This window comes from Lampetra planeri, chromosome 51 (genome assembly GCF_965212315.1).
Source record: "Lampetra planeri chromosome 51, kcLamPlan1.2.h2, whole genome shotgun sequence".
NCBI lineage: Eukaryota > Metazoa > Chordata > Hyperoartia > Petromyzontiformes > Petromyzontidae > Lampetra > Lampetra planeri.
The window spans coordinates 1,059,201-1,071,645 of NC_136157.1; the positions used below are offsets into that span (position 1 = coordinate 1,059,201).

Here is a 12,445-nt window from a genome sequence, read left to right on the forward strand (position 1 = left end):
ACCTCCGATTATCATGGTTGGCTACATACGGTGCGAAAGAAGTTCAACGTACGTACATTACAAGACCAACACACGCACCAGCAGCGCGCTGGGATCGTTCCGTCATTGTCGAGGGCACTGGGGGTGCTGCGGTGGCGATATGTTAACTACCTTGCCTGGTATGCAGGAGGTCGTGGGCTCATTCCCCAGCCTGACGCCTGCTGAATATTTGGGTGCTTCAACATTTTTTAACACTTCTGAGAATTTGCAACAATACCACAAGAAATGTGCCTCTGGGCTCTGGAGACCACCTGGAGAAGATTCCAGGCATGCGTTGACAGTGATGGCGAACAAGTGGAGACTCTTTGAAGCTATTAACATACATTTGTTATCATGTTACAGTGTATTATCCGTTCTTTTTCCATTAAAAACGATAGTCCCATATAAGTGTAAATATTTTTTTGAAGCACCCTGTATTTACCTTGGCTGGCGATGATCAGCAAACGGCCCCCTGGGTGTTTACACTGCACTGTCGTTCGCCTTCCTGCAGTTTGCCATCGAAGGAATACGTGGCGAAACCGCGCAGAGCGACGTTGCCCTGGACAGCGTTTGCATCTCAGCCTGCGACTTTTCAGGTGATGGGGCACCTCCGATGAGCACGGTTGGCGATGTGCGGTGCGAAAGAAGTTCAACATTTGTACAAAAGACAGAGGTCCGCCGTATAGCCTTAATGAACTGTTGGGGCAAGTGCTGTTAGCGAGCACCTATGAAGGCCGGCATGGTGCACGAGGGGGTGGGTTGCCAGCACCACGCCCTGCCGTCTTTGTCTCCCAAGTGGTGACGTTTACACACTGCGTCAGGTATTCATTTTGGGCTGAGTCGACCTAGGGGAGGCCCAGGACCGGTACAGATAATCATTCACGAGCACCTATGAAGGCCGGCATGGCCTTCATAGGTGCTCGTGAACAGCACTTGCCCCAACAATCTGTTAAGGCTATGCGGGGGATCTTTGTCTTTGTGTTAATTATCTATTTGCTGTGTGTGTATCAATTTACCTCGGATACCCTGCAAACGAGACGTTCTATCTCAAGGCATTTTGCAGTTTGATTATTGTAATGAATTCACGATTAAATAAAGTGAAAACTTCATAGAAAATACCGATTTGCCTTTTTTCAGATTGCTACACGAGCCCATCGACAGTGACAGCCCCTCCGTCAACAACCCTCACAGGTACCGATGCATTCGCACGCCTTGCCAACCATCGTGACGTTTAATGTCAAAAGTTAACGCAACCGCGACGTTATATTTACGTTCAGGGGGGGGGTGTGTCCGTCTCAACTACGAATTCTGCGTCGGGACCGATTGTCACAGGGACGCCGGCCGATCCGGCAAGCACCTTCACCCAACAAGCTAACACGGACGACTCTGCGGACACGGCGCACACAAACCAACTCTCGACATCGGCCGCCACGCAAGCTGTGCACGAACCGACAGGCGGCTCAACGCCAGGGCCTACGGAAGTGGTCACAGCGCCGGTCTTCAGCACGACAGGCATGCCAGGGGTGACGGATCACTCGGTGTCGGATTACACCGCAACGGACGTGCCTCGGACCGTGACCACAACAGGTTTTGAATCTTCTCCAATGGTAACCGACATATGGATGTCGGATCTCACAGATGATCCACTGGTAGACAGCACAACAGACCTAGATTTTCCCACAGAATACACAGATGACCCAATACCAGATTCTACCGATTCCACAGAGGAGGCTCCTGTAGACAGCACTACAGACTTCGATTTTCCCACAGAATACACAGATGACCCAATACCAGATTCTACCGATTCCACAGAAGAGGCTCCTGTAGACAGCACTACAGACTTCGATTTTCCCACAGAATACACAGATGACCCAATACCAGATTCTACCGATTCCACAGAAGAGGCTCCTGTAGACAGCACTACAGACTTCGATTTTCCTACAGAATACACAGATGGCCCAATACCATATTCTACCGATTCCACAGAAGAGGGTCCTGTAGACAGCACTACAGATTTTGATTTTCCCACAAAATATACAGATGTGCCATACCCAGAGTCTACATATCCCACAGAGGAACCTCCTGTCGTCAGCACTACTGACCTTGACTTTTCCACAAAATATACAGATGTGCCATACCCAGAGTCTACATATCCCACAGAGGAACCTCCTGTCGTCAGCACTACTGACCTTGACTTTTCCACAAAATATACAGATGTGCAATACCCAGAGTCTACCTATCCCACAGGGGAACCTCCTATAGTCAGCACTACCGACCTTGACTTTACCACAAAATATACAGATGCGCCAAACCCAGAGTCTACATATCCCACAGAGCAGCCTCCTGTCGTCAGCACTACGGACATTAACACGGAAGTCTCGGGCATGTTCACGACGGTTGAGCCACCAGCTGAGAGCACAGCAGCTGCCAGCTCCTCGACAGCACGGGCCTCGCCTGCGACTGCCGGAACGCCAGCGTTGTCATCTGCAGCAGCCACACGAGGCGAGTTCTGTGCGGTGTGCCCCGCTGTGCCGCGTTCGGTTCGCGATCCTGTCAGAGACTTTGAGGCAGTAGCGTGACGAGCGTGGGGGCAGGCAGGGGGTGCCTTGCCACCCCACCCCCTGCCCACTGGTGGCCAAGGCTACGAGTCGGGGCCCCCTTGACACCACCATCAGATATGCTCTCAACAACAGTGTGAAAGAACAACAACACTCATGTAATAATGTGACTAGGGCAAGAGGAGTCGATATTTGGGGTGCTTCAAAAACATGTGAACACTTCCGAGAATTTGCAACAATACCACGAGAAATGTGCCTCCGGGCTCTGGAGATCACCTGGAGAAGATTCCAGGCGTGCGTTGACAATGATGGCGAACAAGTGAAGCTATTAACATACATTTGTTATCATGTTACTGTGCTATTATACGTTCTTTTGCCATTAAAAACGATAGTCCCATATACCGTATTTTCCCGCATATAACCTGCAGACACATATACCCCGCAAAAATAGTGTTTTGTGTAAAACAAATTTCAGATAGCCCGTACCTCCATACACCCCGCATGCATTCATATCTTTAACGTCGTTACCGCAGCTTAATTCCATCATATTAATACAAAGTTTACATTTGTAATACATTCCACTATCAATTGTTAACATTAAAATCATGACGTGCACAAAGATAACAAACTAACCGGAAACGAGTGAACTTAAAACAGCAAATAATTAACAAAAGTAAATATCCAATAAATAAGTAACACATAACTGGTAAATAAGTAAGTAAGCGTACTGTTAGGCTTACCAGCATTCGACCTCATCATGTTACAGCTACTGGACCGGTAGTTACCCCTGTACAGTTTTAGCACAGACAATAGCGGCACTACGGTAACGCCATTGCCTCCTGGCAACAAAGCCATTGGAAGTTTGAAACAAAGCTCGTGGTCGCCACTGTATAGTGCTCAGCCAATAGCAGCGGCCTAAGGGACTTGGCAATTATGATTCCGTGCCTGGTAGACGCTTGTTAAGGCCCTTCCCATTGTGCAATCCATAGCCTCAGCTAAAATTTTCGCACCCCCATAGAGCCACTGAAAGTATTACGGTAAACAAAGTGCGCCCACTTCAAACATTGTCGTTTCATTGTACAAACATTTCGAATAATTTAAAACATGATAACATGTGCAATTTTAGTGTGAGTGGTTTATTCAGCAGTGCTTTAGTCAAAGGTAAGTGTTGCATAGTGGATAGTCATATATTGAAAAAAGTATGACATGTCACACGTATATTTTTGGGATAGCCCGCACTTCCATATAGCCCGAGTCTTGTTTTGTTTGTAAAAAGTGGTATACCTCGAGGGTTATATGCGGGAAAATACGGTAAGTGTTAAAAAAAAATTTAAGCAACCTGTATAATAGCCTAGGCATGACCGTGCGAAACCAATCAAATATTGGAGCCTCACCTGACCGATTACCGCACCCCCTGAGCTAACAATGTCGTCACACACCACTGCCTTAAGGGAACTTCACGTGGTCTCGAGAGCAACTGCTCGGTCACAGCTATATTGGCGCGTTGGCCAGTGCTCATCTCTGTCGACAGCTTTGAACCAACTGGCAGAAATTCCGGAGTCCCACGACAGGGACCAATGTCAACATAGGATAACCATGACGATGATGAGGATGACGATGACGATGATGATGACAGATGATGACGATGATCATGACAATGATGACGATGATAATGCTAATAACAATGATGACGATGATGATGAAGACGATGACGATCTCTTCCGTCGACATCACCGCCGACCCCCCACAGACCGTGCAGTTTGCCACGTGGCCGGAGATCCGCACTACGTGACCTTCGACTCCCGGCTTATCAGCTACATGGGCACGTGCACGTACACGCTGGTGGCCGTGTGCAACGTCACCGGAATGACCAACTTCACCGTCACGGCCAAGAACGAGGAGCGCGGCCTGCCCAACGCCTCCTACCTCAAACACGTGGTCGTCGACATCGCGGGCCACCGCATCACCCTGCAGAAGAGCCACCGCGTGCTGGTACGCACAGTCGCTCCCGCCATGATGCCTTCTCCCTCTTCCTACCCTCTCCTCCTCCCCCCCCCCCCTTCCTCCTCCCTCCTCCTTCCTCTCCTTCTCCCTTCTTTCCCTGTCCTCCTCCCTCCCCCTCCTCCTCCCCCCTACCTCTCCCCTCCCTCCTTCCCCCCTTTCCCCTCTCCTCCTCCCTCCTCCTCCCCCTTCTCCTTCCCCATCCTCCCCCCTCCTCTTCTCTTCTTCTCATTTAACACTGCACTTATGGAGGAGTGAGTGACCATGTCATCATCTTCCCTAACCTTGTCCTCAAGCAGTCGAGGGTTGTCCAATATTTTTTGTGGAAGGTTGAACCCTGAGGGACTTCACCGCCGGGGGGGGGGGGGGTCAGTTATCTATTCCAGGTGGCGATCGGTGACGTTTGCAGTCGACCCCGAAGTTTGCGCCATCGAGAGGTGGCATGGCTGTCATCGGTTTGTAGGGTTGGGAATCGATTCCAGTTAGGGATGTGGGATTTCAGACGTGTGTGTGTGTGGGTGGAGTGGGTGGAGTGTGTGTGTGGGTGGAGTGAGTGGAGTGGGAGGCGGGAGGGGGGGGTTTGAGGTTCACTCGTCAGTGGGAGAGCTTCGTCAAATGCGCGCATCGATGGCGGGAGATTAAAGGATCGGCCAACACGCGCAGGAAGGCCGCTGCCGCGGTGCCATGGCGAGCACATCACAGCCGACTTGCGCCTCAGAGGCCACCGGTTCAGCCTCCGCGTGCGGCAGTTGCAACGATGGTGCACGTTACTTATTGTTTAAAAATGTATTACAACTCAACGCGAGCCCAGTACAGAAGCGCCGATCGCAGATCAGAGGAGGGGGGTGGTGGGGGTGGTGCGGGTGGTGGGGGGATGGTTCACGTTTCTTTAACCCACGCCCACCTCTCACGGCCGAGGGACAATCCTTCTAAACTGTTCGCGTCCTCGTGCGGGATGAAAGGCGGCCCTCGGCGGTAGCTCCGCGACGTCACCTTCCGCGATCACCCCTCTCTAGGCAGGGGTCGATGCACTGCTGGCTGAGGCATTCTGAATGAGAACGACGGGCAACAGGAATGGTGCCGAGGGGAGACGGGGAAACGAATGGGAGAGAGTAAGAGACCAGCGTGGACGGTAGCTAATCTTAACCCTGACGTACGCGTACGCCATCCACTCCGCCTTCTGATTCCGTTCCGGTGGCATACGCGTACGTCATCGGAACGTAGTCAGAAGGAAAAGATGTAACCGAGGCTCCCCCCCATCCCCACAAGGCCACGCGGGAGGTCCTGTCGCACAGTTTGGTGCCAGATATCGTAGAGTGCGGTCGTGTCGCTACGGTTCTCTGCGGTGAGTAGAATAAAATCTACGCTGAGCTGCTCGCGCGTTCCGATGCAAACAAACATGTTTATTTGCGTGTTTTGCCACACGAATGTGTGGTTAATGCAGACTTGATGCCTTGCATCTTAACACAGCTCCTGTTTTATTGCCTTGAAAGGGTAAAACCTGTTATCTTTTTCATAATTTATTGATACTGCCAAAAAGGTCCACATAGATAGACGCGATAATTGTTCGCTTCACTTCAGCAAAGCCCAAAGCCACCAATCCACATTCACAGGTACAAAAACCAAAAAAAGAAAATTTACATCTCGAAGAAATGTAACGACACCGACGATTGCAGACACGTTCGTGTATTTTAATGACCTTCGCTGTGACATTGCACGCCGCGCTGGAACACGAGTCACGCCGCTGGGGGTTTTTCTCGCCTCTTTTCTAGATCAACGGGAAGCGAACCAAGACCCCGATCATTGGTGCGGTGCCCGGGGTGCAGATCGGCATGCAAGGGAGCTACGTGCTCGTCGTGACGGACTTTGGGCTGGAGGTCAAATTTGACGGCGTTCATCACCTTGCGATTTCCATACCGAGCACTTACTCCCGCAAGGTGCTGGGCAACGCCTGTGCTTCACTGTTTACAAATCCGCCACCCACTCACACATTCAGTACAGATGTACAGTTGGTCATCGATTATCCGGCTTCCAACATTATCCGACAGTCCCGGGCTGATCCGGGGAAATCGGCAAAACCGTTGCAAAGGCTGTAACCAGTCCGGCGATCGGCACCGTGGTTTTTTTTCAGTGTTAAATATTATATACAGTACATTATACACTACATACAACTTAAATAATGAAAACACTGCACGTATATTTACATAACCCCATGCAGAGTCTTCGAGATTGGAGCGGTAATCACGGTATATTAAATACGGTAACTTTTTAAAGTTGCATATTTTTTTTTTTCTATTTGTACGTTTGTTTATGCCAATTTCACACCGTAAACAAATTTAAAACACAAAGAAAAACAACCAAAAACATGTCTTACAAAAATGCGGAATTAATACGCTATTTTAAGTAACAATCATGTAGTGATTATCCAGCGTTATTAAAAATCCAGCACTCCCACCGAAGCCGCCGGATAATCGATAATCAACTGGAAATCTATTGGAGATGTACGTTGAACTTCTTTCGCACCCCCGTACGTAGCTAACCGTGCTAATCGGAGGCGTTGCCGGGGGACGGGTGGGGGGGAAGGTCAACGAACTAGACGCACCGCGGCGTGAACCTGAGCTGCGACTTCTTGACCTGAGCCCTTTTTTTCCCCGCAGGTCTGTGGCATGTGCGGCAATTACAACGGGAATCTCGACGACGACGACCTGATGCCCAACGGGGAACCGGCGCCCAGCACCGCGCTGCTTGGCGACAGCTGGAGGGCCGTGGGCGACACGGACGCCGGGTGAGAGGGAGCCGGGGGGTGCAGAATTGTGGCCTCATTGCACAGACGATTGTCGAGAGCGACTTCGCGCTCCGAGTGAGCATCGAGGTGGCAACCTCCTGTTTCTCGGCTCCGAAAGTTACCCATTTATTGTGGCGGGGACGAGTCTATCTATCCATAGGGCTGCTACTCTTGACTTCCCCACCAAGCAGAATTTATTTTAATGACCCGAACGGATGATGGGCTGATTTAACCCACGACCCTTCTGATTGCGAGCCGCTCGCTCTACAGCTGAGCAGCCTGGGCCGGAAAATGATGCAGTGGCGGCTTCTTCAATGCCTGTCATTTTTAGAATGGAATTAAAGCAAAATTGATTCCGTTTATTAAAAATGTCAATCTGTAATCCAAACGATAAAACTGATCATCGGGGCTACGTTTGGTGAACAGCAGCAACACCCGTGGGAAGATGAGCCCAATATGAGCAGGCACATCAAGAAAAGTTATTTTCCAGGACCGCACTTCGCAATAGATCCAATAAAAGCTCAGTGCGATTATTATTTAATTTTTATTTTACCAGGTAAGGTCTCCACGGAGCTACGTATCTCTTTTTCAGAAACAATCTGGGCCATCACAAATGATAGCTCAACGAAGTAGCTTATCGTCATCATCATTGTGGAAATTTCTATCAGCAGCCAAATAACTCTGAAAGCGTGATGTTGTGTCTAAACATGGAGGGAAAAACCAGAGGACGTGGAGATAAATCCACACAACCACTGGGGGAGAGACACCGCAAAGTCCAAATATACAAGCTTTGGGGTTGGGATCGAACTGATGACCTCCTACATACATTGCGAGGTAGTTAACATCTCCTAGCCACCTGCAGTATCCGTTCTGGCAGCGCCACTGATCATATAGAAGCTGAGTAGTGCCAGGTTTAAACAGATGGCTCTGTTTAACCACCGGAATGTCCTTCATAGAAATGGGGGTGTTTCTGTTGTTATAAGGACATCCTTGGTTAGGCCTCTCTTTGAATAGCGTCAGTTAATGAAGCATTTTTTTCGTTGGATCTCGTTATGAGAACGCTAGTCATCTGTAGGAGTGGAATGTAGGCTGGCGTGATTTAGCAGGCCCCTCTTTCTGGAGAGCATCCATGGAGATGGTTTGTTCGTTCTGGCGATAAACTCTAGTTTCCACTACTAAAAACTATACACTACTACACTACTATTTACTGCACTACTATACACTACACTATACACTTCTATACACTACTACACTGCTATACACTACACTACTGCACTAAACACTACTATAGACTTTACACTACTATACACAGACTAGCTCTTCCTGGGGAATTCGCAGGCGTTCCCAGGCCAGCCGAGCGATGTAGTCCCACCAGCGTGTCCTGGAGCCGGCCCCGGGGTTTTTGCCCAGCTAAAACCTGATCTTTGTTGAACTTCTTTCGTGCCGTACGTAGCCATCCCTGCTAAAATACAGACCACATCAGGAATATTCAACTTCGCTAGCCATTCTATGTTTGCCACGGCTAATGTCAGCGATTCGTTTCAGAACTTGTCCCGAGATTCTCCCAGGTTAACTCAGGTGGTCTGTTGACCCAAGGGTCACATCGCCGAGTTGGGAACTTCTGAGTTCCGGGTTTGAATTCCACTTTGAGTGTCTCAACCCAGTCGCCAATAACGGCATGAAAAAACCTCACGTTAAATCTGATGTCACGTAATTTTTTCTCAATTTCAGCTATGATAATTAATCTAAGGTCATCTTGAAGGGATCTCAAAAGTAGTTCTATGCTAGTCCCTTCCGCGGGCTGTTCTCTCGTGCGGTGAAGGACAAGAAACCAAACACAAAAAAGCATCTTTGCAACCAGGATTAAATCCCGTGGGTCATTTTCCTTGTCTCAACTCACAGGGAGCTATAGATGAGATCAGAGGCGTGCGTTGAAAATTCATAGTAACTGGACATGGACCTTGTTAGGAAGATAGTTTGAAAAAATATGAAATAATTTACAGCCCTTCTTCAATCTGCCCGCTGGCTCCAAAGCTTCGCCATGACTTGACGGCTGTGTGAGTGTGCATTGTACACGGCACGGTGATATCAGAATCCGCCAAGGCGGTCACACTGTACAACCAACGCCTGTCCCATTGACCTGCAGCATCGCCTCTTTGTGGATTTTCAATCCTTCCATCGCAGGTGCCAGCCGGCCGCAACTCCTGACGGATGCGTTGCAGCCGACGAGGAACTCTACAGGAGGATGTGCAAAATCATCGTCTCCTCCTCTGGACCCTTTGCCAGCTGCCACGACGTCGTCGATCCGGCCATCTTCTTCCAGTCGTGCGTCTTCGACGTGTGTCAGTACGGCGGCATGGAGAGCACGCTATGCCACATCCTGCAGGCCTACGCGGAGGCCTGCCGCGCCGAGAACATCGAAGTCCTGTGGCGCAACGAAACCTTCTGCCGTGAGTCTGTGCGATTCATGGTTTAGGAGGTGTTTACAGCCTCGCCTGGTATGAAGGAGTTCGTGGGTTCGATCCCGACCCCTGACGATGCCTGCTGTATATTTGGAGTTGGCATCTGTCTCTCTCTCCCCGTGGTTGCCTGAATTTTTCTCTAGATCCTCTGGTTTTTCCCCAGCACAGTTAGAATCAATATTACGCGTTTAGAGTATTGAGCTGCCAGTATACATTTCTACATGATAAGCCACTTCGTTGAGCTATCATTTGTGGTGCCAGGTCGCTTCTGAAAGAATGGCTATACAGCTCAATGGACCTTCCCTGGTAAAATAAAAAAGTGAAGTATATTGAATTTCTCACCCCCACCCTCTCGCCCATTACGGCCTCCCCTCCATCCCCCCTCTCGGATCTATATAATGCCTCGTCACAACGGCATGCTTCTCTCTCTCACCTGAAGACGATTGCTTGTTGTTGCAATTGAAACGTCGTGATCTATTAAATATTTTCCTATCTACGTGACTTTACCAAAAGAACCAAAGAGTATAATAGTTAAATAGTTTAGTTTAGCTTGTGGCGAGTGCATGATTCCACGTATGTACGGTGAACCGAGCGGCTCAGCGGTAGAGAGAGCGGCTCGCAATCGGAAGGTCGCGAGTTAAAATCTAAAGGGCGAGAGTGTGTGGTTCGTTGTTTGGTGAATGTATGTGCCCGATATCTTGCCAAATAGTTGCGTTCAGGATCTAATGAGTAGGGTGTTAAGTCGTAAATCGGAATCTTTATTTATCCTGGAGATATCTGATGCGCTTGGAACTTCTTTCGCACCGTACGTTTCCCGAACGTGCTAATCGGAGGTTCTGTCCCTTCGTCTCACAGCGCCGTCGTGCCCGCCGAACACCCACTACACGCCATGTGCCTCGCCCTGCCCGGCCACTTGCTCGGACATCGACGCCGTAGCCGGCTGCCAGAGCGCGGCTCGGTGCTCCGAGGGCTGCATCTGCGACCAGGGCTTCGTGCTTAGTGACGATCTCTGCGTGTCGCTGGAAGCCTGCGGCTGCCGGGACGACAAAAACAACTACCACTCGGTGCGTAGTGAGGCTGCTCGGTCCGCGTGGTCCACGTGGTCCACGCAGTCCACATAGTCCACTCCGCACGTCCCGACTTGTTGGGAAGACACTACCGTGAACGCAGCTGGCCAGCGTTTTGCAGAGGAGGGCACCCATGCTGTGGATCATGGGGCTGTTTCAAGCAGGCTCATTTGAAGACAGTGTCCTCCAATGAGCGGAAACCCCGGGGTTATAAACTGTGATCATTATTATTATTGTTGTTGTCATGAGAGAAGTGGTTGGTGGCTTGGTGAGGCCTTTGTCTAGCAGTAGATCGACCATGGTGAGTGTGGGCTGAGTGAGTGGTGAGTGTGGGCTGAGTGAGTGGCGAGTGTGAGCTGAGTGAGTGGTGAGTGTGGGCTGAGTGAGTGGTAAGTGTGGGCTGAGTGAGTGGTGAGTGTGGGCTGAGTGAGTGGTGAGTGTGGGCTGAGTGAGTGAGGAGTGTGAGCTGAGTGAGTGGCGAGTGTGGGCTGAGTGAGTGGCGAGTGTGGGCTGAGTGAGTGGTGAGTGTGAGCTGAGTGCGTGGCGAGTGTGGGCTGAGTGAGTGCGAGTGTGAACTGAGTGAGTGGCGAGTGTGAGCTGAGTGAGTGGCGAGTGTGGGTTGAGTGAGTGGCGAGTGTGGATTGAGTGAGTGGTGAGTGTGAGCTGAGTGAGTGGCGAGTGTGGGCTGACTGAGTGGCGAGTGTTAGCTGAGTGAGTGGCGAGTGTGGGCTGAGTGAGTGCGAGTGTGGGCTGACTGAGTGGCGAGTGTGAGCTTAGTGAGTGGCGAGTGTGGGCTGAGTGAGTGGCGAGTGTGGGCTGAGTGAGTGGTGAGTGTGGGCTGAGTGAGTGGCGAGTGTGAGCTGAGTGAGTGGCGAGTGTGGGCTGAGTGAGTGGTGATTGTGAGTTGAGTGAGTGGCGAGTGTGAGCTGAGTGAGTGGCGAGTGTGAGCTGAGTGAGTGGCGAGTGTGAGCTGAGTGAGTGGTGAGTGTGAGCTGAGTGAGTGGCGAGTGTGAGCTGAGTGAGTGGCGAGTGTGAGCTGAGTACGTGGCGAGTGTGAGCTGAGTGAGTGGTGAGTGTGGGCTGAGTGAGTGGTGAGTGTGAGCTGAGTGAGTGCGAGTGTGAGCTGAGTGAGTGGCGAGTGTGGGTTGAGTGAGTTTCGAGTGTGAGCTGAGTGAGTGGCGAGTGTGGGCTGAGTGAGTGGCGAGTGTGAGCTGAGTGAGTGCGAGTGTGAGCTGAGTGATTGGTGAGTGTGGGCTGAGTGAGTGCGAGTGTGAGCTGAGTGAGTGCGAGTGTGAGCTGAGTGAGTGCGAGTGTGAGCTGAGTGAGTGGCGAGTGTGAGCTGAGTGAGTGGCGAGTGTGGGCTGAGTGAGTGGTGAGTGTGGGCTGAGTGAGTGGTGAGTGTGGGCTGAGTGAGTGGCGAGTGTGAGCTGAGTGAGTGGCGAGTGTGAGCTGAGTGAGTGGCGAGTGTGGGCTGAGTGAGTGGCGAGTGTGAGCTGAGTGAGTGGCGAGTGTGGGCTGAGTGAGTGGTGAGTGTGGGCTGAGTGAGTGGTGAGT

General features: G+C 50.8%; 1 protein-coding gene across 1 annotated transcript in view; it reads left to right on the forward strand.

Moving 5' to 3' along the window:
• Window positions 1–12,445, forward strand: part of LOC144734365 (uncharacterized) — a 73,744-nt gene that overhangs the window by 35,652 nt on the left and 25,647 nt on the right. The window contains exons 16-23 of the mRNA XM_078616505.1: window positions 530–614; window positions 1,156–1,209; window positions 1,351–2,520; window positions 4,327–4,568; window positions 6,350–6,514; window positions 7,235–7,362; window positions 9,547–9,812; window positions 10,680–10,888. Coding sequence (XP_078472631.1) covers window positions 530–614; window positions 1,156–1,209; window positions 1,351–2,520; window positions 4,327–4,568; window positions 6,350–6,514; window positions 7,235–7,362; window positions 9,547–9,812; window positions 10,680–10,888 — 2,319 coding nt within the window. The remainder of the gene's footprint in view (window positions 1–529; window positions 615–1,155; window positions 1,210–1,350; window positions 2,521–4,326; window positions 4,569–6,349; window positions 6,515–7,234; window positions 7,363–9,546; window positions 9,813–10,679; window positions 10,889–12,445) is intronic.